The 27402-nt window shown below is 40.6% G+C and overlaps 1 protein-coding gene across 19 annotated transcripts in view; it reads left to right on the forward strand.

The window, feature by feature from the left end:
• cacna1c (calcium channel, voltage-dependent, L type, alpha 1C subunit) overlaps positions 1 to 27402 on the forward strand; it is a 196602-nt gene that overhangs the window by 120007 nt on the left and 49193 nt on the right. For 11 of the 19 annotated variants that reach the window (XM_030439631.1, XM_030439637.1, XM_030439638.1 and 8 more), the window contains exons 5-13: positions 1850 to 1989; positions 3201 to 3353; positions 4654 to 4850; positions 7517 to 7620; positions 12891 to 12978; positions 15480 to 15564; positions 19853 to 19921; positions 23849 to 23939; positions 27034 to 27060. In XM_030439631.1, the coding sequence (XP_030295491.1) occupies positions 1850 to 1989; positions 3201 to 3353; positions 4654 to 4850; positions 7517 to 7620; positions 12891 to 12978; positions 15480 to 15564; positions 19853 to 19921; positions 23849 to 23939; positions 27034 to 27060 (954 nt within the window). Of the gene's footprint in view, positions 1 to 1849; positions 1990 to 3200; positions 3354 to 4653; positions 4851 to 7516; positions 7621 to 9626; positions 9731 to 12890; positions 12979 to 15479; positions 15565 to 19852; positions 19922 to 23848; positions 23940 to 27033; positions 27061 to 27402 lie in introns of all 19 variants that reach the window. The other 8 variants (XM_030439646.1, XM_030439644.1, XM_030439645.1 and 5 more) reach the window with 6 other exon arrangements.

Genomic DNA, 27402 nt, shown 5'->3' on the forward strand with positions numbered 1-27402 from the left:
TATAAGAGCTCTGGATTATTAAATCATCCATCTTTGCTCACAACCTTTTAGCTGTTCTTACCCCCTGGTGTGCATAAACTGCAGGGAGGGAACTAAAATACAAAATTGTGAAAACTTTGATCGTTGTCGACCTTGAGAAATGGTTAGTTATTGGTTGCTGGTATCATCTGAAAATAATCCACATCATCTCTAGTGGCCATTTTATGAGCAGATGTCTGTAAATAATTCCATTGAAGATAATGACAAGAGATTAAAAACAAATTAAGTCCTTTTATACAAGATCATTATTTACATTATATGTGAAATTTTGTATTTACATATTACAGCAGCATTAGAAAGGCAGTTATGTGGTATCACATGGAATTAGATGTGCATTATAATCTGACAGTATTATGAGTAGAGATGCACCGATCGATCGGCAACCGATCGCAATCGGCCGATAATGCCCCTATCGGTTTTGATCGGAGTTCTCAAAACAGATCACATCAGGCCGGTCAGATGACGTTTAAGTATAAAGACAGTGCATTAACTGCATGCAGGGAGGGAATTTCATGGCCGCCATTGCCCCGCACTTTGGCCTTGTTGCCCCTTAAAAAAAAACTCATCGTACGGCCACAGTGGCCTCTGTGCTCCTGGCCCGGTCAGCGTAGCGAGCTTGCCCTGAATTACAGCCACCTGAGTGCACAGTAGTCACTCACAGTAACTTCAGTGAGTCCGCGGTTCACGCAGGTGGAGTCTCATCATCACGACGATCTCACGTGAAAGCCTCTCAAACAGAAGTACAAAACTAACAGCACAGGTGCGAAAGCGAGCGCAGCCGGTTTTGACATGATACCTAACTGACTTATGTGGTAGGATTTAGCCCGGTAAAGTTGGAAATATATGAAAAAAAACTGAAGGCCAAATGGACTTGCCCCTAAAATGACAAAATTCCCACCCTGACTGCATGCATTCCCACTGGTAAGCTACAGTTACTCTATGTAAGCTGAGTCCAAGTAGTCTCTAAGAGAGTCTCTAAAATGTGAGGTATTGCACATTACCTGAGCCTGCAATAAAACGGTGGTCAATTCATGATACTTTCTCATCTCCTAATTTTTATACTTAATAATACAATGTCAATGTTGTGTAAGAAGAATCATTAATTAAATATATTAAAGTTACACAAGACAACAATATAGAAGAATTTATGGATTTGACGCTGTGATCGGTGATCGGCAATATCGGGATCGGCAGATACTGCTTTCGGTAATTGTGATCGGTGATCGGCCCCAAAAAACCATGATCGGTGCATCTCTAATTATGAGCACACACACACTTATAAACACATTTTAGAGGTGGCTCCCTTCACTGCGGACATGCACAGTGTTCTGTTGAGCTGACTGTCAAATCATTAAAGCTGAGTATCTCACTTTTCCTTATCTGTGAAAGACAGAGGGAACAGATGAAACACTTTCTATTGTTGTGTTGGAGAGCTAACTAATTAAGCTGCTTTATTTTCTACCGTTGACTTTTCTCCAGGAAACACATTTGATTGTGAAACAGTGCAGATGTCTTCAGCTTTCTCTTTACTTTTAAAATTTTGGTCCCTAGGTAGATTGATGTCTAAATTCAAATGTTTTCATAAATCATGATAAAGATTGTGTAGATGGTTCCACTTAGTTTTGACAGCAGTTGCAACAGAGGAAATAGAAAACAAGGCCAACTGCAGATATTCATCTCTCTGTATCATATCGCTGTGTTCTTTATCTCTGTCATTGTTTTCCTCTCGCTTAGATATTCTCTAGTATGTGGAAATGGGATGTCAACTTGATGATGATGGTAATTGAAGTCATTACTTTCTGTCTTGCAGGTTATTCAGTGCGATCTTGGAGCAGGCCACTAAGGGGGACGGCGCCACTCCTATTGGAGGGAAGGCAGCAGGCTTCGATGTCAAGGCTCTTAGGGCATTCAGAGTACTCAGACCCCTCAGATTGGTCTCTGGAGTACCCAGTAAGTACTGAGAGCTGTGAAAGAAAAGAAAGAAAGAAAAAGTAAAAGGGAGAAAAGAAAGAAAGAAGAAAGGATTCTCTGAGGATCAGGTGTGAATGGTGATTGGGTTAGGGGAGTGAGATATGAACAACAGATTGGAGCTGATATTGCTGCTCGATGCCACACAAACACACATACAGTCCACACACAGTGACACATAAATGCACACACATACAAATGCTCACACAGTCCTCTTGTGCTGTTGTCAGATACTCAGATGGTACGAGCAGTAGATGAGTTGTCTGTCAGCCTGTCTGTGTTAGTGATTGCAGAAATCAATAATCCAACAGGCCAGAAGAGAGGAAAGGATCAGATATCGTGGATGAAGGTTGTGCGAGTGTGTGCACCTGAGTGAGTGTGTGTATGTGTGTGTGACAACTCTTGTGATTACAATACCAGGCAAATGCAAAGGCTGCCAGTGCACATCCCACTCTCTTGTCATCCGGTTTTAAAGCACAGCTGCTGCAGTGCACAATATTTAGACTGAACCCTGTCCAACATCATTGGCCTGTGTATTGAATTGATATCATGGCAACTCATCAGTATCATGTTTGCTGGCTCATTAGCAAACTGACTGACAGATTTATCTTTCTGAAGGCTTCCAGTTTCTTTGCTGCATACATGCTGTAGAATTTACAGAAACAATGATGTGTTGACAAACGTGGTTGTTTTGTAAAAGGTGGAACAAGTACTGTGTTATGTAATTTAATCAACAGATCCCACCAGAGCCAATCCAAGTATTCCTCAGTCATTGATGCCACCTACTGTGGCTTTGCTGTTGCATTTACGTCACCAAATTATGTGTGAATAATTGCACTCAAATACAAATTGATAACAATTAAGTTGTGATCGTCACTTGAGCTGGGTATATAAATAGCTTTCCTTTATTAACAGAAGAATAAAAGACTCCATTTTCCTGTGTTTTTTTGTTTTTTTTTTCTGAGGAACCGATTGAAGGCACTCTCTCTAAAGAAAGATTATTAATTCTTTAGAAGAAATGCAGTTGTCAGACTCAGTGCTTACATTGTGATTAACTACAACTGTTCAGCTGTATGATGCACCGCGCAAGGCTTTTATCATTTACATTATGATAACTGAGTGTTTCGATGCTCTTTTTTTTGTGAAGTTTGTGTCTATGTGTCCTCAGCGGTTCCACTGTGTGTGTTCTGCAGGTTTACAGGTAGTGTTGAACTCCATAATCAAAGCCATGGTTCCTCTGCTCCATATCGCCCTGCTGGTCCTCTTCGTCATCATCATCTACGCCATCATCGGCCTGGAACTCTTCATGGGCAAGATGCACAAGACCTGCTACAACGACCATGCAGGTAGACACTCACACATCGAAGACAGCGAGAGAGGGAGTATCTAGGCTGTCATGCACTGATGCACACATGCAAATACAAACACGCATGATCAGACACATACACTCCCATACCGCACTTCACTGCTTAGATAACTTTTGAGGCATGTAGTCAACTGTGTGTGAAAGCATGCTTCAGCAAGCATATATTCACACAAGGACACACACACACACAATACACACAGGTGAATACTTTACCATGCAAACCTTTTCAACTGAATCATGAACAAACTCTATACTGTCACTTCACTTCCCCGATGTGTCTGAGGTAATGAATGATGTTTGCATAAACCATTGACTGCAGTCAGACATCAGCCATCAGCCAAAAGAGCACATACCCTAAACAGCTTAAATGATAACCTCCATAAATTATTTAAACCATCAATTACATTTCTGAGTATGAGTGATTCTGGCAATAATTGAAACAGCAGCCGCCGTAAATGACTAAAACAATTCTCAGTGAAGGCCCCCAGGTATAAATGGACTTGAGTGTTGTTATGGTGATGTTATAGATCCCATGAGAGGCATTAGTATTGCATTGGGTAAGTGCTGGTGGAATACTCTCTGTTATCCTATGCATCACCCTCAAGAGCTTGTTTTGTATAATTAGTACTGCACCTTTTCACATAGATTTTTTTTTTCATGGCTGCTCTGTTTGTTTTCAATTTAACACGGCATAAATAACTTTCCTTTGGTGTATTTTTAAAAAAGATTCTTGTTAGATGTAGATTGATTTTAGAATCTTAAAGTGGGAGTCATTTTAGCATTTTTCCTCAAGTAAGAGACCCAGTCATTTTCTGTGAGTCAGGTGTTGGTTGGACTACTTCTAAGACTGGATGGGTATGAAACTCTCAGGGTGTATTCTTTGGTACAAAAGATGACAAACTATGTCAGAAGATATCTTCCAATGAAGTAGAAAGGAAAATCAAGAATTGTCAACTTTAACTCTAAAGGAACATACTAGTGGGCATACCAATATACCTGAGCCTCTGAGTAGTTTGTTTAATTTGTGTCTTTGATGTTCCATCTATCATAAGATATGATAAAAGTTAAAATATTCTGTTCTTCCCTTGCTTGGGACCTCAAGGACCTGTGCTGGTCCCCTGACCCAGTTTGAAAACCACTGATCTAGAATACCCTAGTATTGTTTTGTGTAGAAAGAAATTGAGGATTTTGAACCAATGGCTGCTACCAGCAAATGTCAGGTCTGTTTGTCTCAAAAAGATATACAAATCTCTCTCTTCTTCCTATCTCTTTTGTCCTAGTCATTTCAGAGGAAAAGCCGGCACCGTGTGCACCTGACGGAGCTTATGGCCGACACTGTAACAATAATGGAACAGTGTGCAAAGTTGGATGGGAGGGCCCAAACGACGGCATCACAAACTTCGACAACTTCGCCTTCGCCATGTTGACGGTGTTCCAGTGTATAACCATGGAGGGCTGGACGGACGTGCTGTACTGGGTGAGCCGGGCACCACAACAGTGTCTTTCTGTGTGTACGAGTGGAGTGAGTGACAAACTGCTATGTGTGACCACTGTACTGTATCTGTAACATCAGTGTCGCATGAGTGCTTATAAAGCAGTACACAAACACTTCTCTCTGAAGGACAGGTGTGCACACAAAAACACACACAGATTATGTTTTATGTGTGTGTGTAAGCTTCTGTCTCCGGCTAAATCGATGCAGACAATACACTGTGAAATTGAAGGCACTGATTCATTTAGAACGTGCAAAGACTCCTGATTCTTAATTCAAGTGTCAATTGAACACACATACAGCCACGGAGACACATGTGAACACACAGTGAGTATCTGTGAGCGAGTATCTGTTCCTCAGTTAATGGCCAGGAGCATGCAGCAGCCCAGTCCAGCTAAACAAACCAATAGATTAGTCTGTGCTATTAATCAATGTCTGGGAAGGTTAAATCAAACTCCCATATGTACCTCATTCAGAAAGTGTTTGATTTCGACTTCTGCAACAGAGGTATGACTTCACACACAATTTATGATATTGATGATATCCTGATAATAGGTGGTTAGGGCTCATATGGCCGTTTCTGAAAGGTCATCTGTATGCCTACACATTGCAGTTTGTCTCAACACTGCAAAGCACTCATGTAGTACGGATGAGCTTTCAATATATCACCTTTCTGCATTGACTTTGCTGCAGCACAATACATTATCATTATATTCAGGTCACAGAGCTGAGCATCCGTTTCTTCCAAAACCCCAGAACGCGGTTCAACAACACTTAACACTTTTATGGCAGTATTTATTATCCGTGCCTTCTGTCAATAGTGAAGAAAAAAAAGAATCAATCCACTGCATAATGAATTGATTTTCATCTTGTATCTTGAGCTTTAATTATATTTTCTAATCCAAACAACAAGTGCAGCAAGAAGTTACATATTTCCTTTCCTTTCTCGTTGTGTCCTTGTTGTGTAACATGTATGATAACATATATTTATTTACCTTATAGATTTTTGATCAAGCAAAAACTTACAGTTAGTTATTTACTTAAGCTACTACTTTAATTTGAATTAAGAAATCTGGACACTGCAAAGAGATAAGATTTTCAACCATGTGGAAAAGGGATCTTTTGGAGATTTTGGAAAAACATTCAAAAAAGTGTTAAGAACTTGCAACTGAATTTTAGGCTTTTGAAGAGTCTCTAGTGATTTTGCTTTCAGAGAAACAGATTGTGAACTCTGCACCTACAATATAATGATTAAACATGACAGGCACAAACTGGTGCTAGCCATCAGGAAAAAAGTAAAGTAATGAATGAACCATTCTATCAGTAGATGTGTGTGTGTGTGTGTGTGTGTGTGTGTGTGTGTGTGTGTGTGTGTGTGTTTGTGTGTGCGTGTGTGCGTTTGCATGCGTGCGTGTGTGCAAGTACATGCGCTGTATACACGTGGAGCAGAGAGCCTACTAGCTCTTCACCCCTCCTGCACCCTGTCTGCTGCAACCTCCTGCACACACATAAATACGCACACAAACACATTACATCAGTTAAATGGTATAATTTCCTTATTATGAGAGCGCTTGTGTTGCCAGCTCTCTTTGTAATGAATGGGGCCTATTTGTTAGGAGTTATAAGTACAAATGATTACGGGAAAACACTCAGACAAGTCCAAGCCTTTCATTTAGTTTGGGCTAAATCCGTAGTTTTTATTGTCTCCCATTTTCAGGGTTTAGATTAATGACGTCCGACATCTGCTGCTGTCGTGGCAAATGAACCCTCGCTCCTCTCCTCTGTTATGTCCCTTTTATCTCTCTGTGAGGGTAAACTGGAAATATTCACTTTTGCTTTTGAATTTACGTGCAGATTAATGCTGTGACATTTATGATCGATCAAATCCTTGATACTAAATGGCTTAGACATTGTCTTGTCCACATCCCATTTACATCAGCCCTAATAACGATCTGCGTCTATTCAAACCATCCCTAATGCAATATCCAGATGAGTCTGTGGTGTGTTTCCCTGCAACTGAGTATCCTGAAATAAGTCATATTTATTGATCGCACACAGATATTTTTGTGTCACATACTGTAAATCCTCTAGAACAGATTGTAATTGGTTTACATGAAAACTTGTCGAGTCACAGCGTATAAATGTTTTTCCTGTAAAGGCCGAGCTACCTTTCCAAGAAAACGATTTCTTAAGGGATTGTGTAACTGCGAAACACACGGTGAATAAGAGCTAAGGTTTGACATTGAACTGTAAAAGCAGTTTGTGTTGTTTAGTGTGTTGCTAATGCTTTATTGTTAAGCACCTGCTTTCCAACAGACAGACAAAGGGGTTTAGATACACACTTATTGATACAATACTGCCACTTTTGCTTCGGCAGGACTTTCTACTGCTCTTTCTTAAATGCACTGCTATGCTCTTGTGTTCTTTTTCCTTCTTTTATCCCCTCTCTAACACACTATCTGTCTGTTCTTGACCTCTGCTTCCTCCTCTCATTCACTTATTCTTTCTATTTCAATCTTCTCAAACCTTTTTCTCGTTCCGTCCCCATTGTTCTCATCCCTTTCTTCCTTCCATCTCCCTTATCGCTCCTTTCTTGTTAATCCCCTTCTTCTCTCGATCTCCTCCTCTGCTCTTTCTCTTGTCTCTCTCAGATGCAGGATGCTATGGGCTATGAGCTGCCATGGGTCTATTTTGTCTCTCTCGTCATCTTCGGCTCCTTTTTCGTTCTCAATCTCGTTCTGGGGGTGTTGAGCGGGTAAGAGGTCGTGCTGCTGTTGTCATGTGTGTACAAATGTTTGTGAGTGAAAGTGTGTTTGTGATTGTTGCTTGTGATGTGGCTGTACAGTATGTAATTATGTAGATGTGCTAAATGACTATGCTACAAGACTCCCTGAACCAGACATTTAGAATGCATCTCATGGTGGATTTTTAAGGATGCAATGAACCATTAAAAAGGGGGATCAAATACAAATAGTGCATGGCTGTCCATTTTATAAAACATACAGTTGTCAAATTATATTCATCTAGATATAACTTTACATCTTACGTCTAAAGTTTTTGTTTTGAGGCTATTTGATTTTAGTTGGCTGTTTTTAAAATGCAGGTTCTCATGCTGCAGAGACAAATGCCAAAAGATGGTCAAATACAGTGCAAATTTAGCTAAATTGAAAACAAGTCTAAATTAACACCAATTTGCACATTATCCTGCTACAGTCAAGTGGTAGGCAGAACAGTTTGAATGCAAAATAAGAGCAGGGTGAACATCCCATCAGTCCACCAGTAAATTCGAAGTCTTATACGGATCGTAGTACTCTGCGGTCGAGAAAAGATGAACTGACGATCACTGAACTGAGAAAAATCTGCTGCTCTCTCACCTTTCTGTTCCACTCAATCAATCCTTTGTCACAAGCCCGAGAGAAAAACACACACATACAGTACACACAGGCGAAACAATGACACACCCTCTGTCTACCTGTTATGTTCACGTCAGTTGACCTCATGGGGCTGCATCCTGTCACAACCTGTCTGTGATGGACAGGAGGACACACACAAACAAACCTCCCAGCCCTGCTGGACTGGCCTCTTTTGACCAGCAGGATTTAGTTACATACACAAGCAACTTTTATTTTTTAGTCCGTCTTTCAGTCCAGGCTCAGTCTTAAAGGCCTTTTTCTCAATCACCCGACTGCCTTTTAATATCTTGCGTGTTTGTTTACATACATGTATATCTCAAATTAGCATTCTTCTGCTAACATTGTCCCTACAGCATGTGTAGGCATGTGCTGTGTCTGTCTGTATGTTTAGTTTCAATAAATGCTGCTCCAGCAGGCAGACTGGGTGCTGTTTTACCTCGCTCTGCCAAGTCACGCTGTTTCAGTACAAGCACCACCCGGCCTGTAGGGACACACTGGAGTATTAATAATTCACCCCTCAGGTCAGCCATGGAGGTGGAATGCTACTAAAACGAGAGAGTGGAGTCTGAAGGAGACATGGCATTAGATACGTAGATTATGGGATGGAAAGCTGCTCTGAATGGGGCACATAAAACCATCAGATTCCCCGGATATAAGTTATCTGAACATAGAAGTTAAAAAACAATATTGGAAACAAACATAAAACAATAATGACAAAAATAGTAATAATACTGTTAATAATAACTTACCCTTCAAAATGACATCCAAAATTATAACAATAAAACATACATAAAAGATTTAGGTGAAAGAGTGTGAGCATTAACAATAATTTGTCATGAGGACAGTAATGATGTCCAAACCATGGGAGTCTTGCTGCACAGTCCATTAAAGTGTCTGACTAAAATGCCTTCTCTTCACAGTCATTACGCCTGAAATGAGCTGGTTTGTGTTCAACTCAAGTGAATCAAACTGTTTTTAAACATATAACCTTCCTTTTTCAGAGGAGTTGTTGGTGATTATCATGTGGGTCATTTATAGCCATGCATAGTCATTTTTCAGAGCCATGTTAAATACAGCTGGCCAAATACATTGCCATGTGGCCCTCTAAGTGACTCTGACAAATACTGTGAATGCACCATAATCCCAGCAGGGATCCTAAAGAAGCAAGTGGTTCCATCTGTTGGGAAATTTCCCTATGGATCTAACTCCTTCCCTCTTCACTTCTTCCGTCCCTTCCCTCCTACTACTCCTTATTGTTCATTCCTTACTTTCGTCCTTGCCCTCGCAACTTCCCTCGCCTCCTTTTCCCTCCTTCTCTTTGTCTTCTACCCATCCTTGGTCCATTCAGGTGAATGATGCAGTAGGGTACAGGTGGCCCTGGGTGTATTTTGTCACGTTGATCATCATCGGATCCTTCTTTGTGCTAAACTTGGTTCTGGGGGTATTGAGCGGGTAAGGGGAAGGTCAAAAGTCATACTAAGTCAGACTAACTTCTCTTTTTCATGCTGTTCTTAGAGAGCTTTGTTGACGGGAACTTTTCTGTCTTATTCCTGCTCACAACTGTAAATGGCATTTGGTTTAACAAGTGCTGTCCAAAGCATGAATAGGAATGTGTTGTAGTAAATTCGGTACAGGTCAGGAGTATGTAGAAACATACATACTAGACATGCGACAGAAGGAAAAGTGTGATCAGTCATGCATTGACTGCCGTTGAGACCTTTGTTATATTACCTCTCTCAGTGGCAATATCCAAAAGGTCTTTCTACAACCCTATAGTGTTGCTTCTATAGAACAGCACTATTACTATCATAAAATGCTCAATTCTCTGCGCTGCTGGGATGGCATAAAACACTGTCATCTCATTTTAAAATGAAGAGAACATAAGCCAGCGGTATAAATTCAGGCTCCCAGTGGACACAGCCTCATATTACACCAAATGAAAGCTGTGTTTGTTGAACACTGTAAGGATATTGACAAATACTTTGCAGCTTACTGTTCACTTTAAGCTTTTGGGAATACATTAAAGAGTTCACTTATAGCTATAAAGGTTGTTGAACCTTTCCAGGTTATTGGCCTCCCACCAACACCTATTTTGATAATAGTTACTCATTATCTTAGCCCTTCAGTCAAACTTTGAATATGGGTTTCTTCACATGGTTGAGGTTAGAATAAACTCTGGTATGGAACAGTTTAGGGGATTGGAGTGTCTCACCTGTGACTGACTGACCTGAATCTGACTCTAAATACCCGCAGTGATGTGACAGAGGCATTGTGGGAAAAATAATAGAGGTCTATCTGGTCCAAACAGCTTGGGGGGTTTGGCTGTCTGACTCTTTGTCTGACTTCTGACTAATGATGCTGTCAACACACTACACAGCCTGACCTTTTACCAACTGCTTCTTCCATGGAGTGTGTGCGGGTCTCAGATTGGCATAATAACTAATGGCAAAACAGGAAGAAAGCGCATAGACAGAAACATCAGGTGTGACAGCATTTGTCTGGATTTGATGTAATAAGTAAATAGTGAGAATGCAGAGAGACAAAATGAAACAAATGTTGAGGGAAGAGAGAAAATTCAGTGATGGTTTAGAACAGAAAAATGACATGATGGGAACAGGAAAATGAGAGTGATGCCTTACAGAGACACATTCAGTATAGACACACACTGGCACGCACAAACACAGATCAGTAGGATTGGTCTCCTGCTAAAGCGAGACAATAGCAGTTTGTCCTAATGCTCATTGATCCGTCTTGTGTGTGCATGAGTGTGTGTCTCTGCCGTCTGTAGGTGGAATATGAGGTCCCATCATTCCTCATCATTCCACACACTTTCTCATCCTCATACACTCCCACACACACACACTCTCTCTAATTCTTTTCCAGCCTGTAGACTGACTGTGAAAATCAGTGAAAATAGCACATGACAATCTATAGAGTTTCATTACAGACCCTGCTCTTGCTCTCCAGGGATCCGTGAAACTAAACATTACACTCGTGTTTGATTAACATCTATGTTCCTGCAACACATGAACCTTCAGATAAGTCCGAAACTAAATCATGTTATTATATATGAAGGTTTTTATGGCTGTATGTCCAAATCCAAGATCACAAGATATGAGATGGCTAGCAGGGAGCTCTTCTTCGCTGTCACTAATTCAAAATATTCACGACATAGACGCAATTTTACTTGTTGATGTACCTTCACAATGTGGATTTATACACCTTTTAACTGCTGCTGTTCTCAGGCCTCCCAGCTCCTGTCAAATCTCATTCAAATGACTTCTTTTCAGACAGACTCCTGTGGCTCCAACCTGACGTTGACCTTCACAAGTGCAGCATTTAATCAAACGTACTTTAATTCTTTCTTTTGTCCTGACACCTAGAAGTAATTTCCACCAGTTTCATCATAATATCTTGAAATTTCACACTCTCCTAACATTGATCTTAGTTGTCTTAAATCAGCTTAATTTATGTCTTCTTTTTCCACATCATCCTCAAAAATCCCATGACTCTCAAAAAGAAGGCATTATTAATTTTACTGTATTAATAAGATAATAGAAAAGGAAATTAAATCATGTACACATTTCAGTCATTTTTTTCTCCAGGGAGAACTGAAAATTTTATATGAAGAAATAGCTGAGGCACAAAATAAAGCTCTAGGTTTACCTGTATATCTTCATCCTGACCTATGGCCAGAACCTCTGGTTGGTGACCGAAAGAATGAGGTGGCTGACAAAAGGTTAGGAGCTCAGTGATGCGCGATGACCTCGGTGCAGAGCCACTTCTCCTCCAATTTGACAGGAGCAAGCTGAGGTGGTACAGCTGGTGAGGGGTGCCCTCTCTGCCCCTCCCTCTGGGCTTGTACCCAGCACATTTCAACTGGGAGGAAACCCAGCGGCGGTGGACCCAGGACACACTGCAGAGCCTACAACTCCCAGCAGGCATGGGAGTACCTGGGGCCCTGTTGCCCTGGGACAGTACAGATAAAAGACGTATATTTTGTGGGCTGTTGGACACTTCGAGACTGAATTTACAGCCAGACTACCAGAAGTTTTGCAATAAGAGGACTTTTCCATTGAAGCTCTAATCCACATGAATTAAAGACTGTGGCCCCATCATGAATAAATCACTTTCAGTCTCAAATTAAATATATTCCCACTAGCGCAGGCATAATGACATTACCACGTTTACCAACATAAAAGAGAACTGGATTCAACTAAATCTATTTGTTAGCTGCTCAAAAATACATCTAGATAAATTGGATTGTTTGAGATGCGGGAGCAATATGACTGTCTGGATGTGCTTTCATCTGCATTTGCATACTAACACGTTCTCTCCCTGGCAGAGCTTTTCTCATTTCACTTTATTTTTTTTCTCTCTGTTCAGCAGGTTTTTCCTCCTTCCTATTCTGATGTACTGTATAATGTTCTATTTTAATTGGAGCATTGTCGCATGATTCATTTTGCAACACTTCAGTCTAGATTTTCAGATTCTTTTTCCCCTCCCTCTGTTTCCGGTCTCTCTCTCTTTCTCTCTCTCTCTCTCTCTCTCTCTCTCTCTACCCCCTACTGTGCCACCCTCCCACCCCTCCATCCTGCTCTCCTCCTCACAGAGAGTTTTCCAAGGAGAGGGAGAAGGCCAAGGCACGTGGTGACTTTCAGAAACTCAGAGAAAAACAGCAACTGGAGGAGGACCTCAAGGTAAGCTGTCCTATGTGTGCTTGTTTAATTGAGGCCTATTCTGAAAGAACACTCTTGCCTCTAACTTTCAATGTTTATTATCATCGGGCTTTCAAATAGGTGAAATTCTAGAGTTCCCAGTCTCCATTGACAATCTGGCACGAGTACAAAGTAGAATAATGTGTAAATGGAAATTAAAGCAGGGCGACAAGATATGTAGAGTTAGATAAGAATTAAGACAACATCTTATCATGGTTATTACGGCTTTATTTAATGTTGAACATCCTTTATCGCTAACAAGGAGAAAGGCCAATGAAATAATGGAGGTGTCCAAAATACCACATACCACAATAACACAGACAAGTAAATGCATTAAAAGATTTTGAAAAACACGCCACATAGATACTGTAGTTTTAACTATTGTATTGAGTGATTGATTTTATTTAACATGTTCAAGTGTAAACACTGATTTCCAGCATGGTCCTGAGATGCTGAGGTCAACACAAATTTGAAATCTGTTAATCACATCACCACGAAAGTAATAAAGAATAACTCCCCCATCAAAGTCAGTGGAAAATTCCTTATGTATCTGTTATCCTGTTTCATAAAGAAGTCCTAACCTGACTTTTATGAGCCCCTCTTATATTTAGCAACTTAATGTGTAGCAGGAGGCTGCTCTAAAACATATCAACACCGTTAAAAACTAGAGATGCACCAATCGATCGGCAACCGATCGCAATCGGCCGATAATGCCCCTATCGGTTTTGATCGGAGTTCTCAAAATAGATCACATCAGGCCGATCAGATGACGTTTAAGTATAAAGACAGTGCATTAACTGCATGCCGGGAGGGAATTTCATGGCCGCCGTTGCCCCGCACTTTGGCCTTGATGCCCCGTGAAAAAACACTCATCGTACGGCCACAGTGGCCTCTGTGCCCCTGGCCCGGTCAGCGTAGCGAGCTTGCCCTGAATTACAGCCACCTGAGTGCACAGTAGTCACTCACAGTAACTTCAGTGAGTCCGCGGTTCACGCAGGTGAAGTCTCATCATCACGATGATCTCACGTGAAAGCCTCTCAAACAGCAGCAGCGTCTCAAAACAGAAGAACAAAACTTACAGCAAAGGTGCGAAAGCGAGCGCAGCTGGTTTTGACATGATACGTAACTGACTTATGTGGTAGGATTTAGTCCGGTAAAGTTGGAAATATATTCCCAGATTCGAACTTCCCGGATCAATAACTCATAAGTGAAACCTTGTTAAAACACAAACGACGGCTCTTTTCTACCGTAGTAAGGCAGACAACGAGCTACAACCGTATTTTCATCAAAACGAGCGTCTGGACATTAACTTTGGTCTGTATGGTCAGCCGGCTGTGAGACGAGGGCGCAGGGACCGTCTACAAAGTGCAACACCGAAAAGAGAAACTAGAAAAAAATTCAATAACTTAACTATTATTCAGAGTGTAGTGTCACCAAAATCACTCCACACATCAGTGGTCTCCTGCTGGTCTACATTTTTTTGTTTGGAAAAAATGTGCTTTGCCATAATTTTGGGGAATTTCTATTGGGAGAAATATTCAATAACACTAATATTCAGTGTGGTGTCACAAAAATCACCTCACCCTAACCCTACTTGACAAAAACTACTTTCTAATGTAACTTTAACTTGATTTTGGTATAAAAAAATGTTTTAATACACAATCCATGTCTTATTATAAATTAGGATGTTATGGTATCAGTCTGAAAGGTAAATCAACACATTTTACCCAGTGGCCTTTGTGCCCTGTCATGTGGCCTTGGTGCCCCTGAAAAAAAAACTGAAGGCCAAATGGACTTGCCCCTGAAATGACAAAATTCCCACCCTGACTGCATGCATTCCCACTAGTAATCTACAGTTACTCTATGTAAGCTGAGTCCAAGTTGTCTCTAAGAGAGTCTCTAGAGTGTGAAATATTGCACATTGCCTCAGCCTGCAATAAAACGGTGGTCAATTCATGATACTTTCTCATCTCCTAATTTTTATACTTAATAATACAATGTCAATGTTGTGTAAGAAAAATCATTAATTAAATATATGAAAGTTACACAAGACAACAATATAGAAGAATTTATGGATTTGACGCTGTGGTCGGTGATCGGCAATATCGGGATCGGCAGATACTGCTTTCGGTGATCGTGATCGGCCCCAAAAATCCTGATCGGTGCATCTCTATTAAAAACCTCTGGCTACATTATTCACTCAAGACACTTTACATGAATGCATATTTCCCCTGATATTATAGTTATGCTGAGCATGGATCATTGTTACCTGAGAACGCAAGTTTTTGGAAGCAAACCCATTGATTATCTACACTTTAATAACTTTAAATAGAAATAAGCGACAGGAACATTGAGAAACGATCACACAAAGATGTGTAAACATTTCATTGCTTTCTCCTGCTAACCAATCAGTATTTTTTTTTGTGTGTGTGTGTGTGTGTGTGTGTGTGTGTGTGTGTGTGTGTGTGTGTGTGTGAATATAGGGCTATTTAGACTGGATCACTCAGGCTGAAGACATTGACCCAGAGAATGAAGAGGAGGGCATGGATGATGACAAACCTAGAAACCGTGAGTACCTATGTGTGTGACGTAACATTAAAATAGGCCACGAAGGAGTGAAAATCTGTCCTTACTGCAGCTTGCCTAGAGGATGACTATGCCTCTGTATGTGTGATTTAAGTATTGTTGTGTGGTGGTTTTGGCAGGTAGGAGTTTATGTACTTTGGGTACTGTAAGATTTTGTGTGAAAAGGTCTGGTTGGAATGGTGAAATTGTGTTTATATCGGAGGGTATTTTGTCCTCAGTGCACCAAGAAGCTGTGAGGATAACTGTGCATGTGTGTGGGCGTGCATATGTTTGTGTCAAATCCTGTGCTTGGTCTATAAGTAGTGAACTCACTGCAGTCTCCATCACATGGTAGTGGCTCACAGTCGGTGAATGAATGGCTGACTTACTGACAGAGTGACTGACTGACAGACTGGGAGGATGTTAATATTGTCTGCTTGCTTTGGCTGAGAACCCTCTTGAGGTTTAAAGCCTGTTTTGATATTAGTGGAATGTGTCAGACTTCAGCTAATAGCCTCTGGGCACACACTCACATACACACAACAAACAAACTCACACACACACCCTTAGGAATGTGTGTGCTTGTATTCTGACAGAAATGAACACACACAAATTAACACCCTGTCTCTTTCCACGACACCTCCAGAGAGAGGCAGCCACACATGGCACACGTTTGCCCAAGACTGAGCTGCTTTTCCTGGGACAGGAGAGTAGGGAACTGGCTTCTTTTGACCTGGAGGTTTGATCTCAGAGAAGATAGATAAAACTTGAAAGAGGAATGGTGTGAAAGAGAGACAGGGATTGTGTCTGCATTCGTGGATGTAATGATCAGTTTGTATAGTATGCACTGTGAACTATTTCATAATGGATTGGAGCGCAGCTTGCCCACAGTTATGATGAATGAATGAATGAATGAATGAATGAATGATGCAGACTTAATATATGCAGGGGGAGAGCATGCAATCTGCATGTATTCTGCACACAGATCGCTCATCGTCTCCAAAGCACTTTGGCTCATTCTGAGAAACACTGATGACTGCCAAGGGAAGACAGAATGAGAAAAAGAAAGAGAAAAAAAGATGATCTAATCATTCAGTGAATCTGAAGAAATTAACATGGTCAAATGAGTAATGACCCATTTTACATGAAAATGAGGCAAAACACCCCTGTGGCTAATCTGTAACCTCTACTTCTTTTCACCTCTTACTGTTGTGCTCCCCCGGGCCAATCAGTTTGGCAAAAACACATCAGCAGTGTATGAGATATACGCAAATTAACAAACAAACAAATACACTATGTGGTCTCCCAATTGGGCCAATTTTAAAAAATGTCACATCACAATATTGAGATTCTTCTTTCCTTCACATTCTACAAATTCTGCATCAGCGCTAGTACAAACAAAGTCCATACAAACTCCATTTAGTTGTAGAAACAAAAAGAAGACAAGGCAGACTGTATACGTAGTAAAACATATGCGTATTGCTTTGATTAAGATCAAGCAAATTTGCCTTAGAAATAACAAATAACTAGTATTTAAAACTGTGGCTATCAATTTGGTGCAGATTCAGTCCATTGCTTTTACTTAGTGGTATAACTTAGGCCCTTAGATTTAGATGATCTGACATAATGATGGATACATAAAATCCAAAGTTCTCCATCAGAAGGATCAATCATCCGTCTGTTTGTGAAGGTGGAAAATCGAGTCACTTGCTCTCTCATTGCTCTGCCTCCCCCTCTCCTCGATAGATGGATCCTCCTCTGGGAAGATGAATGAGGGCAGTTTGTCCCTGCTGCCCAGGACATTTTGCATGCACGCACACACACACACAAACGCATGTCTTAAGAAGGGATTGGAGACTTAGAGAATAGAGGAAAAGATAGCGCAGAGAGAGATGGCAAGGAAAATAGATGATACCAAAGAAGGATACATAGAGTGTGAGTGTGTGTACGTGTGTGTAAAATAGATAGACAGAGGGTATCTGGGACAGAGAACAGATGGGATTTCACATCATGAACAAGTCACGCTGGTGACCACACACTCACGCAGAGACCACACACACCTTTCTATGTGACTATCTATCATCCCGCCTTTACATGAAGAGCTACAGGAGCATAATATTGATGTATGATGTGAATGGTGTGTTCATATGAAGACAGATATTCATAGTGTGTTTGTGTGTGGTTGTTTTTGGTGACAGTAGTAGTAGAGTAGTAAATGTCATTCACCGTATTGATTTTCTCTGTTTTTAGTAACAGCATGAGCGTCAAGAACCTCTGAAACACAGCCGTTATCATCTGTGATTCATGACCAACACCTGCACACCTGCTCACACACACTCAAATGTGATGATGTGATATGAACGGTGTGGTAGCTGTCTATTTATGTAAATGTGTCAAATGATGTCTCCTCTACTCATTTATGTGTGTTTCCTGTCGTCTCAGGGGGCATACTGTATGTGTGTGAACGTGTGTCCTGCATGCTCTCACCCTCTGTCATCTTGTTCTCGCATGCTATCGTCTTGTTTTGGCGTCTTGCCACTGCTGTCTGTGGTAGGAGTGTCTCCAGCCCACCTGGGTAAGAAGACCAGTAAGCTTGCCTGGTTCAGTCACTCCTCTGACTCTCAGGACGGTATGTGTGCGTCTCCGCGTCGTGTGTGTCTGTGACATGTGTTTCTATGTGTATTCGGTCGTAATTCATAATTTCAAAATGTAATAATATGATTACTTTGGTTGAAATGATAAGAAATGATAATACGATCTTAAGGGCTTGTGGTCAACAGCCTCCTTAAGAGCTAGCTGGAGGGTTTACATGTACCATCTATGAGGGGAATGTGGCTGGGGAGAAACATGTCAGCACTACTTCGCTTTAGCTTGGATTAATAAAATAGAAGATTTTAATCAGTATTAAAACAAAGTTAAATGAGGCCACTTTACCTGCTCCCTGAACATTCAGCCTTTTTCGAACTAAAGTATTGGCATACTTTGGACAATGTATTGTGGCTGTCTGTTTTTCTGTCTTCCATGATGAAACTTTTCTACCGCCTGCATTCACCACGAGAATAAGTATTCCTGAGGAACTTCATCCAGGTCGCCAGACAACCCCTACTGAAAACAATAACATAAAAATAGGCGTAATAAATGTGTATTACGGCATAAGTTGTCTTGGCTGCCTCTTGTGTTTGCCATTGCCTGTGATAACGGTGGTCATAAAATGTAATTACATCAGTATTTTCTATTAAAATCTATGTGTATAGCTGGTCAATCCTCATCCCATCTCTGTTTGCATCTGTGTAGCCTACATGTTTATTTTTTTATATTTCTCTCTTCACCCTTTTGTTTGACACTAATGTGAGACCTGTTTGCGAGGGCTGTTTGGTGTTTGTGTGCTTTTGAATATGGTGGCGCTTATTTATCATTATCGTCTGCAATTTAATCAAAGTTTGAACGATACCTTTGGTTAATCAAACTGATAACTGTATGACTAGCTACTCTATGATTACGAGTGTGTGTAGCTGTTTATTTGTGTACTAAATGTTTTCTATATTTCACGCTTCATATCTGTGTATGCAGTTTTTTTTTGTTTTCTTTATTTCTGCTACTGTACAAGTATGCTTGGGAAATCACGTCGGAAGCAGTGGAAGAATGAGCAGAATCCAACAATAGGATGACCCCAGTATGGAGGAGCATGCTGATGAATGCTCAGGCTCACAGTGATGGAAATAGTGTGAGAGGAAGAGGTGAAGTGGAAGGGAAACAATAGCTGTTGTGTTGGCCAAGAGGGAGAATAGAGAATAGGATGAGAAAATGTTTTGTACTGTGTAGTGCTTAGTATTTTAAATGTTGACTTACTTAGCTCTCGATGATATGAATCCTTCGAATCATTCCTTTAAATTATTTTCTCCCAGTCTCTCTCTGTCTCTCTTTCTGTTCTTAAATTTCTTTCTACTTTGGAGAGTGAGAAGGTTCGGGTTCACCTGTGATGTGAAGTCTTTCCATGACATACACTTGAGTTACTGAACAGGATAAGAGAGGAAAATGCAGTAATAGTTACAGCTTGAGTGATAAGTGTGACTGTAAAGAGAGAATGTCATTTAACAGAAGCAATCATGTTCCCTTGCAACAGATAATGTACTCTATGGCATCGGAGCCAGCAGGAGTACATGTGATCATTTGTGTTTGAATTTACAGTTTGTGTCCATTTTCCGCATTTGTGCTGATTGTGAGTGCCTTTTTTGCGTGTATCCATGTGTGTGTGTGCTTGTCTTGCTGAGCCATGCTCTCTGTCCCCCAGGTAAGAGCCATCGTTTTCCGTCTCTGCGTGGAGCCGTGAAGAAAAATGCGGCTTTCCTTCGTAAGGCGTGTGCGTCTGTCTGCATGGTCCAACACTAGTAAAAGATTCACTGGAAAACGTGATTCTAGACATGCAAGCGGACTGCACCCTCTCCTCTCTCTCCTTTCCTCTCCTCTCCTCTCCTCTCCTTCCCTATCTCTCCTTTCCTCTCCTCTCCTCTCCTCTCCTTCCTATCTCTCCTCTCCTCTCCTCTCCTCTCCTTCCCTCTCTCCTCTCCTCTCCTCTCCTCTCCTCTCCTCTCCTCTCCTCTCCTCTCCTGCATCTTTTCTGCCCCCTCCAGAGCTTCATACTGAAGGGCATTGGCTGCCTCTCAACACTGTAAAGAAGTTTATTCTGATTGTCCTCCTCACCCCTTTTATACACCTTCCGTTAAATAGAAATCTAATCTCAAGGCCATGTAAATTAATATTCTCTTTCAGTAGAGGCTTGGAAGTTTTCCCACCAATAACAATCCCCACTGCTGGCAATATTGCATGTCTACATCACATTAAAAACTTTACCATGTTTCATGGCCCTCGACTTTTATTTATGTCTAATTAAAAGAGGGAGAACCGTCAGTACAGGAAATGAGGAAATGAGGAGACAAAACTTTCTGTATTGAGATGCAGCCATTGTGTTCCTTTATAGGTTCGTAGGAAAGGATACGGTTCGCATTTGCCTGACTTTTCTGTGGGGAAAAAAACCAAGAGGACAATGTCATCACAGAAGTGTGCTTTACTAAAAGCATTGGTGATGTCACAGTCTTCTCCTTCCTTTCCCTAAAGTTCCCCTGCACTCTTGCTAGCCACAATAGATCTGACAATAAAAGATAGCAAAGAGATGGCTTTAGAATTAGAATTTTAGCTTTTAATGATTTTCACCAGGCACTTGCCATACTGGTACTTCTTTTCATTGACATCAGTGATGAGTATTTACATGCTAATAAGATGTTTATGGGTTAGTTTAAATCATTCTCAATAGAATGTGACAATTGCCTGGTGAGAAAAACACTGGAGACTAAAATTCAAAATATTACTGTATTAAAGATATGCTGTGCAGGATTTGTCAGTAGAAGGGAGGGAGTGGGGTCAGAGAGAACAGAGGGAATTAGAGAAATTAAATCGTTTTTTTTCTGGCAGTTAAACTGTAAAGCAACTTCCGCACAATCCTGCAAAAACGTGCCACAATGCAGATTTTGTGTTAATTCAGGCACAATCCACTCTTTTCTGCTGTTTACCGTTCTACTCTGTGTCTGTGTGTATCTGAGCCCCGTCCTCGGTCAAATAGACGCACAGACCAACAGCTCACAGAGCAGAGAGAAAGGAGACAAAGTACAGGTCTCTGTTGATACAGATATGGGTTACAAGAGACGATTGAGAGTTTTGTTTTTTGTTTTTTTAATCCTGCATATCGTACCTTTAACTGCATGAAAAACCTTTTATTTGAACATTTTAGACAATTATTTGAACAGTGTATTGACAGTCATTTTTGGTCAGTTTCGTATTGAAAATTCAGACTTCTTGAAATACCTGAAAAGGACTTCTGGAGATGATGGTATGGACGATTAATATCTTAATTAAGCCCGTTTTCGCACAAACCTGCACACACACACACACACACACACACACACACACACAGTTTTCTTATTTTCAGTGCTATTATTTAATGTTTTAACAAATTCACTAATGCCACATTGGTAAGAATTAATGTATGCTTCTTTTGTGTTAAAAAGTGTGACCCTTCCTTGTCTACCATACTCTGTTCCTCCCTCCTTCCGTTTTTCTCCCTCCTATTCTCCTGCTTCATCTCCTTCCTTCTCACTGTGTCTCAGGTCTTTAGGGTTTATGCTAACAATAGGTATTAAACTAGTTCAGAGCTCCATTGAGGAGAAAGCACCAGGCTGGTTTTATATTTGAAAGGCTTTTGCCTCGGGAGAGGCCAGAGGGCCCAGGCTGCTTTTAACTGAGTAGCGTAGCAGCAGGTGGCACGTGTCGAGGTGAGGGTACAAACAGCAGAGGCCTTAACGTTCAGAGAGACCATACTGATCTCAACAACACAGAATTCATCCATCACCAACCATGTGGCAAAATGTGCTGTTCACTTACTGCTCTCACTTACTTTAAGGTCTCATGTTAGCTAAGCACTTACGAGAGGGCTTATGATAATATCATATAAAAGAGAACATCCTTTGCAAGTAGGTTGTTCCACAAGATGATATCTGAATGCTATTGTCATGAGCTGTGTTTACATCTAATTGTCAATTAAATTTGTAACAAGCTTTTGAAATGTTGCCAAGAAAACAAAGAAGAAAGAAAATGATTATTAGGCCCGGACTATCCAGGAAGATACCAAGAGCAGCCCCATCATTAATGTTTGTTAGGTCAGAACTTGTTCGGTCAGTTTACAGTCAGGATCTAGAATGAGGAATGGCTCCTTGACTGCAGCCCTCTTTAGCTTGGGAGGACTGACTGCATGCTAAGAGACTTTGCTTGCTGATTTTTCTTTGCTTTACTTGATTGCTTTCTTTTGTTTGGTACAGCATTTCTTACTCATCTGTATTCCAGGTCATATAGTTCCACGTGTACATAACCAACAACCACAGTTTCTATGATTTTATATGAAGCTTCAGGCAGATTTCTAACTTTCCATTAGAAAATCTGAATGCACAATTGTATGAAAAAGGTCTGTATTTCTCATTTCATTTATGAGGAAATGAGAAATAAAAGTCTGTTTTTTTAACCCTCTCATCTTAGTGCTGATCATGTTCTTTGGTTCCATGCTGAGAGTTGTTTTGCAAAAGTTGCTTTTGCCTTATCTTACTTTTTCACAAGATGCATTGCATATGCAGCGTCTGACTCTGGTACCCAGAGGGTGTTACAATAAGTGTTTGAGGTGACAGTAAGGGGAGTGCAGCTCTCTCCCGCAGGCAGGCAAAGAGTGACAGAAGCAATAAAAAGCAATGTATCACTTCATATCAGTCTCTCAACCAGCCATGCCCACATTTATTCCTTTTTTCCCCTCTCCCAACATCCATACCTCCCGTGATGTTTCCATCAGTTGCTACCCTCAACCTCACTTCTCTTTTTTTCAGTTTATTCTCCCTCTTTTTCCTCTTTAACACTGACAATTCATATTACTCGTGTCCTTCCTCTACAGCAGTCTCTGCCTTCATCTTCTTGGTATTCATCCCTCCATCTTTACACATCATTACACTTGTCTTCAAATAAGGACAAAGTGACACATTTGCAGGCTCCTTGCGGCTTCATAAACAAGAAACGATTGGACTCAGTCTACCCGTTTACACATCAGCAAAAAGAATCTGTGGAGCGGGGAGTTAATTTTCAGACGTTTGCATTGTCATAAATCCTGCTAAAGCTCTCACAGATGGATGAAAATTTAGAAGACCCAATGAGAAAGCATTTTAAGGGTTTTTTTTTTTTTTTATTTTAACCTTGGCTGCAATTTAGCTCCAACATCCCCCACAAAGTTTGCAGACCAAAGACCAAAATCTACAGCATGTTATTTCTTTGAATCTCCCTGAGCTATAAAACCACAGAAGGGTTTTGTTAAGATTTAATTCACACAGAGCTGAGCAATCCCTCAGCTTAGAAGTTGGAAATCATCCTAATAGCCATTACAGAGGTGTCCCAGGATCCTTAATGGGTAAATATTGCTAGTATGGTAGCTTAGTTGGTAATTAGTTGAGGCTAGATTGTTTTTTAATCTTATAGAAATCAGGTTTTTTTTCAGTGGTGGTTGACACAGTGTCAACTGCAGCTTCTCAGTACCGGATGCACTTTGTAGCTCTCAGGTGTATGCAAAGTAGAATCATGTAAGTGAGGATGTACAACCCATTTTGCTGTTATTTCATCTTTCTCTTTCTTTCTCTCTCTCTCTGTTTCTCTTTCTACATCTGTCATCTCCTCCTCTCTTCCTTTGCTCCTCTCTGTCTCTCAGTGAGCATGCCAGCGAGTGAGAATGAATCAGTCAACACAGACAACGCCCCCGGGGGAGACGTGGAGGGGGAGACCTGCTGTACCCGGCTAGCGTAAGTAACGCGCCCCCTCTCACACACACCTCGTCTCCTGCTCCAGTCACCTTCTGTCAGTCCCGAGGATGAACTCTCTCCTGAAACCTTCCGGCATTGGCACGTCATTGTTAGCCATGGTTACAAGTGACTTAGCCTGGCTGTGTCGAGTCCCACAAAGCCAGACCTTTGCCTCATTAAGCTCACTGAGCTTTGGACGAATTCAAGCACTGATGTTGTTTAAATGAGACTAGAGTGGGTTGTCTCTAAATGGATCAAATTTCAGAGGGGAGGACAAGGGAGGTCTTTTTTTTTTATTTTCAGAGGTAATTAAATGATCCCCAAAGTCTGTGACCTTGATGAGACAGAGGTTGAGCTAAGAGGAATTGATCATACACTGAACTGCTAAGCCTTATTATTTATTTGTAGTCTACTATAGCCAACTACTGTGAAGTGTTGTGATTTTTAATCCCACTTTTGAGAAGATTTTTAACATTAAATCATAAATATGTAATTTCTGCCAAGGGAAAACATTTGTATTTTCAAAAAGTCCCTTTTATTACACATTTACATACACATTTACATTTGTACACTGTGTGTTTTCAAGCTTATTTATTCCAGTTATGATGCTGTATCAAACATCATAGTATCACAGGACCCCAAAATGTGTAAAAAGGATTTGAACAACTTGTAAAGTACTTGAGTTGGTCGTTGACATGGTTCTTAACTGAACGCGTTATAAACATTGTTTAACAGAAGAAGAAACGAACAAGGTCAAAGTGCCTGTAGACTGCACAGAAGTGGTTGACTTGGGACTTCAAAAAAAAAAAAGTAGAAAAGCAGGACATCTATCATGGCAGCATCTTCAGTTTTATTTCCTTTTCTTCTCTCCATCTCTCTTTTCTCTCCTTTGTGTGTTTTCTGGTGAAGTGCTTTCCTCCTCCCCTGTGGGAGCTCATGAACAGCTGACTCACTCGCTCCTCCTCCCCCCTCTCCTTTCATTTCGTACATTATTCAAACAAGTGTGTTGCTTTCTTTCTTAGATTCGAGGCCACGCAGGAGCTGTGACCCAAGAGGGCCCACCTCAACACACACAAGCAAACACACCTACATACAAAACTGTTCAAAACTGGGAATGTAGCCCAATAAAAGACAATGCAATAAAACACAGTGGAGAAAGTTACAGTGTAAAATAGAGCATTTTAAAGGTGGATTTAAACTTTCTTGACCAGATGAACAGTAAAGGTAGTGGGCACACTTGGATGGCGCACTGTTGTTTATCTGTACTCTCGCTGTCCATCTGTTACTTTGTCCTTGTTATGTTGTTTGTGTTTATTTGTCCACTGTCAGACCAAAACACCTAAAAACAAAGGATATTTCATACAGTATCTCAGTATTTAGGAGGTGCCACTAACCCAACCTGTAATGCCAAAATGGTTATTTTCACTGGTTTACTGACTAATCATTTTGTCTTTAAAATGTTAGAAAATAGGGAAACATGCCTGTTTGGATTCCCCAGAGTCTAAGATGGCATCCCTAAATGTCAACAACAGCCCAGAGCTGGATGCTGTTCAATTTTAAATCATCTATAAGAAAGAAAAGCATCAAATCCTTGCATTTAAGAAGCTTGCCCCAGCAAATATTTGCCTCTCTAGCTTAAAAAATTACTGAAATTATTATACGATTATCAAAATTGTTGCAATTGTTAGTTAATCAACTTATCAATTAAGCAACGAATTGTTATTAACATGTTTCATAGAAAAATCTCAACTTATCATCAATGGTTAGAGTTGCCATTGTTGTCTAGATGTTATAGATTTATCACATATTATCTACCTGTGTATCAAAATACATCTTATTGTGTCATAGGATATTATTTTCTCATTCATGACTTCTAAAATGGCTGCAAAATAAACCTCTTTTGGTACCAAAATTTACATAAAATGTGCAGCATCAACCTCCTCTTTTATCATCCACAGAGGAGCTCCAGAATTTACACCTGCACTTTTGGGTTTTAGTTAAATAACCAACCTTTTCTGCAGTCTGAACAAATGTCTAGTAAACCTTGCCAACACTGGAAATGTGATTCCTCCGCCTTCCTCTGTGATACTGTTACGATTTTGGCTAGGGGCATTTGCTCACACTATTATGGCAATAAAACTTGAGACTTTTACTGTTTGTCAGGTCTTCTTTATATTGCTGTATAGACAGACCTCCAGGTAGGAGCTACTCTCATGCCCGCTGATCTCATAATGGAGACGGACACATGGAGAGAAGAGACTCGTGTACTGTCAGCCCCCATATTCAGCCAGTCAGTCATTTTATTCTTCCGTTCAGTCAGTCAGTGAGTCATTTCATTGCTCCAGTCAGTCGGTCAGTCAACCAGTCAGCCAGGTCAGCCAATTCATCTGCTTTCATAGACAAATCAGTACACAGCTGCTCACAACAACTGTATGTGATACAACTATGTTTTATTTCCTAAAATTAATATGGAAGCAATAAAGTGGAATTTAAGTGCAACAAAGGGAGACATAAAGACACCAACCAGTGAATCATTTGATGTGGTCATCACATTGATCACTATTTCATGCAATGGGTTTGGTTTCCATTAAACAATCCTTAGCTGAGATAACAGACTCAGCCTGTGAGACTGTTAATCACACACTGAAGTTATAGAATCAGCCCGTTTTTCTGAACATAATTTAAATAATTTGATATGTTGTCAAATCAGATTTCCACCATGGGGATTTTTCTCTTCTCTTTCCAATGTCTTCCATACCCTCTTGTCCTCAGTACTATATGTATGTACTTTTTACTGTTACAGTGGTGGACAATCAACAGACATATTCCTAATAATTGCTTGTGTTTTGTTCACACCAGGGCTGATTGGAGGAATTCAAAACTTAGATATTTTTTTTCTTTTGACTGGATGCCACTGTATACATGTTTGCAGGGGGTGATTTGTTAAAAAAAAAGGGTTCGGTGATTGTAATTTGTGATAATAAGGGAAAGCCTTTCCCCTTTATCCCTCTCAAATCACCCCTGTCATGTTGTGTACCTGTCTATATGTGTGTTACGTGTGTGTGTATAATCCATTCTGTTTTCTGTGTTCCAGAAATAGGATCTCCAAATCCAAGTTCAGGTTAGTACATGTTGTTTACCATTGTCTTTGAATTCACCTGCTCTACTGTCTCTACTGCTGTGATATTTGTACAGTCGCTGGATGTGTGTGCGTGTTTCTTGTACACACCTGTACACAGGCACACACGGAGAAACTGATATAGCAGTAGATAGCCTTGCTCTTTAAAGGATTAGGACTCTTTGAGAAATCACTTCCTCCCTTGCCAAGAGTTAGATGAGAAGATCGATAGAATTCATTAGCTTAGCTTAGCTTAGCACAAAGACTGGAGAGTGTCCAAAGGTAACCTGACCTGGGAGGTTTATGTGCCAGACTATTTCTTGGCCGGGTTCTGTAACTTCCTGG

Source organism: Sparus aurata, chromosome 14, assembly GCF_900880675.1.
Source record: "Sparus aurata chromosome 14, fSpaAur1.1, whole genome shotgun sequence".
NCBI classification, from domain to species: domain Eukaryota; kingdom Metazoa; phylum Chordata; class Actinopteri; order Spariformes; family Sparidae; genus Sparus; species Sparus aurata.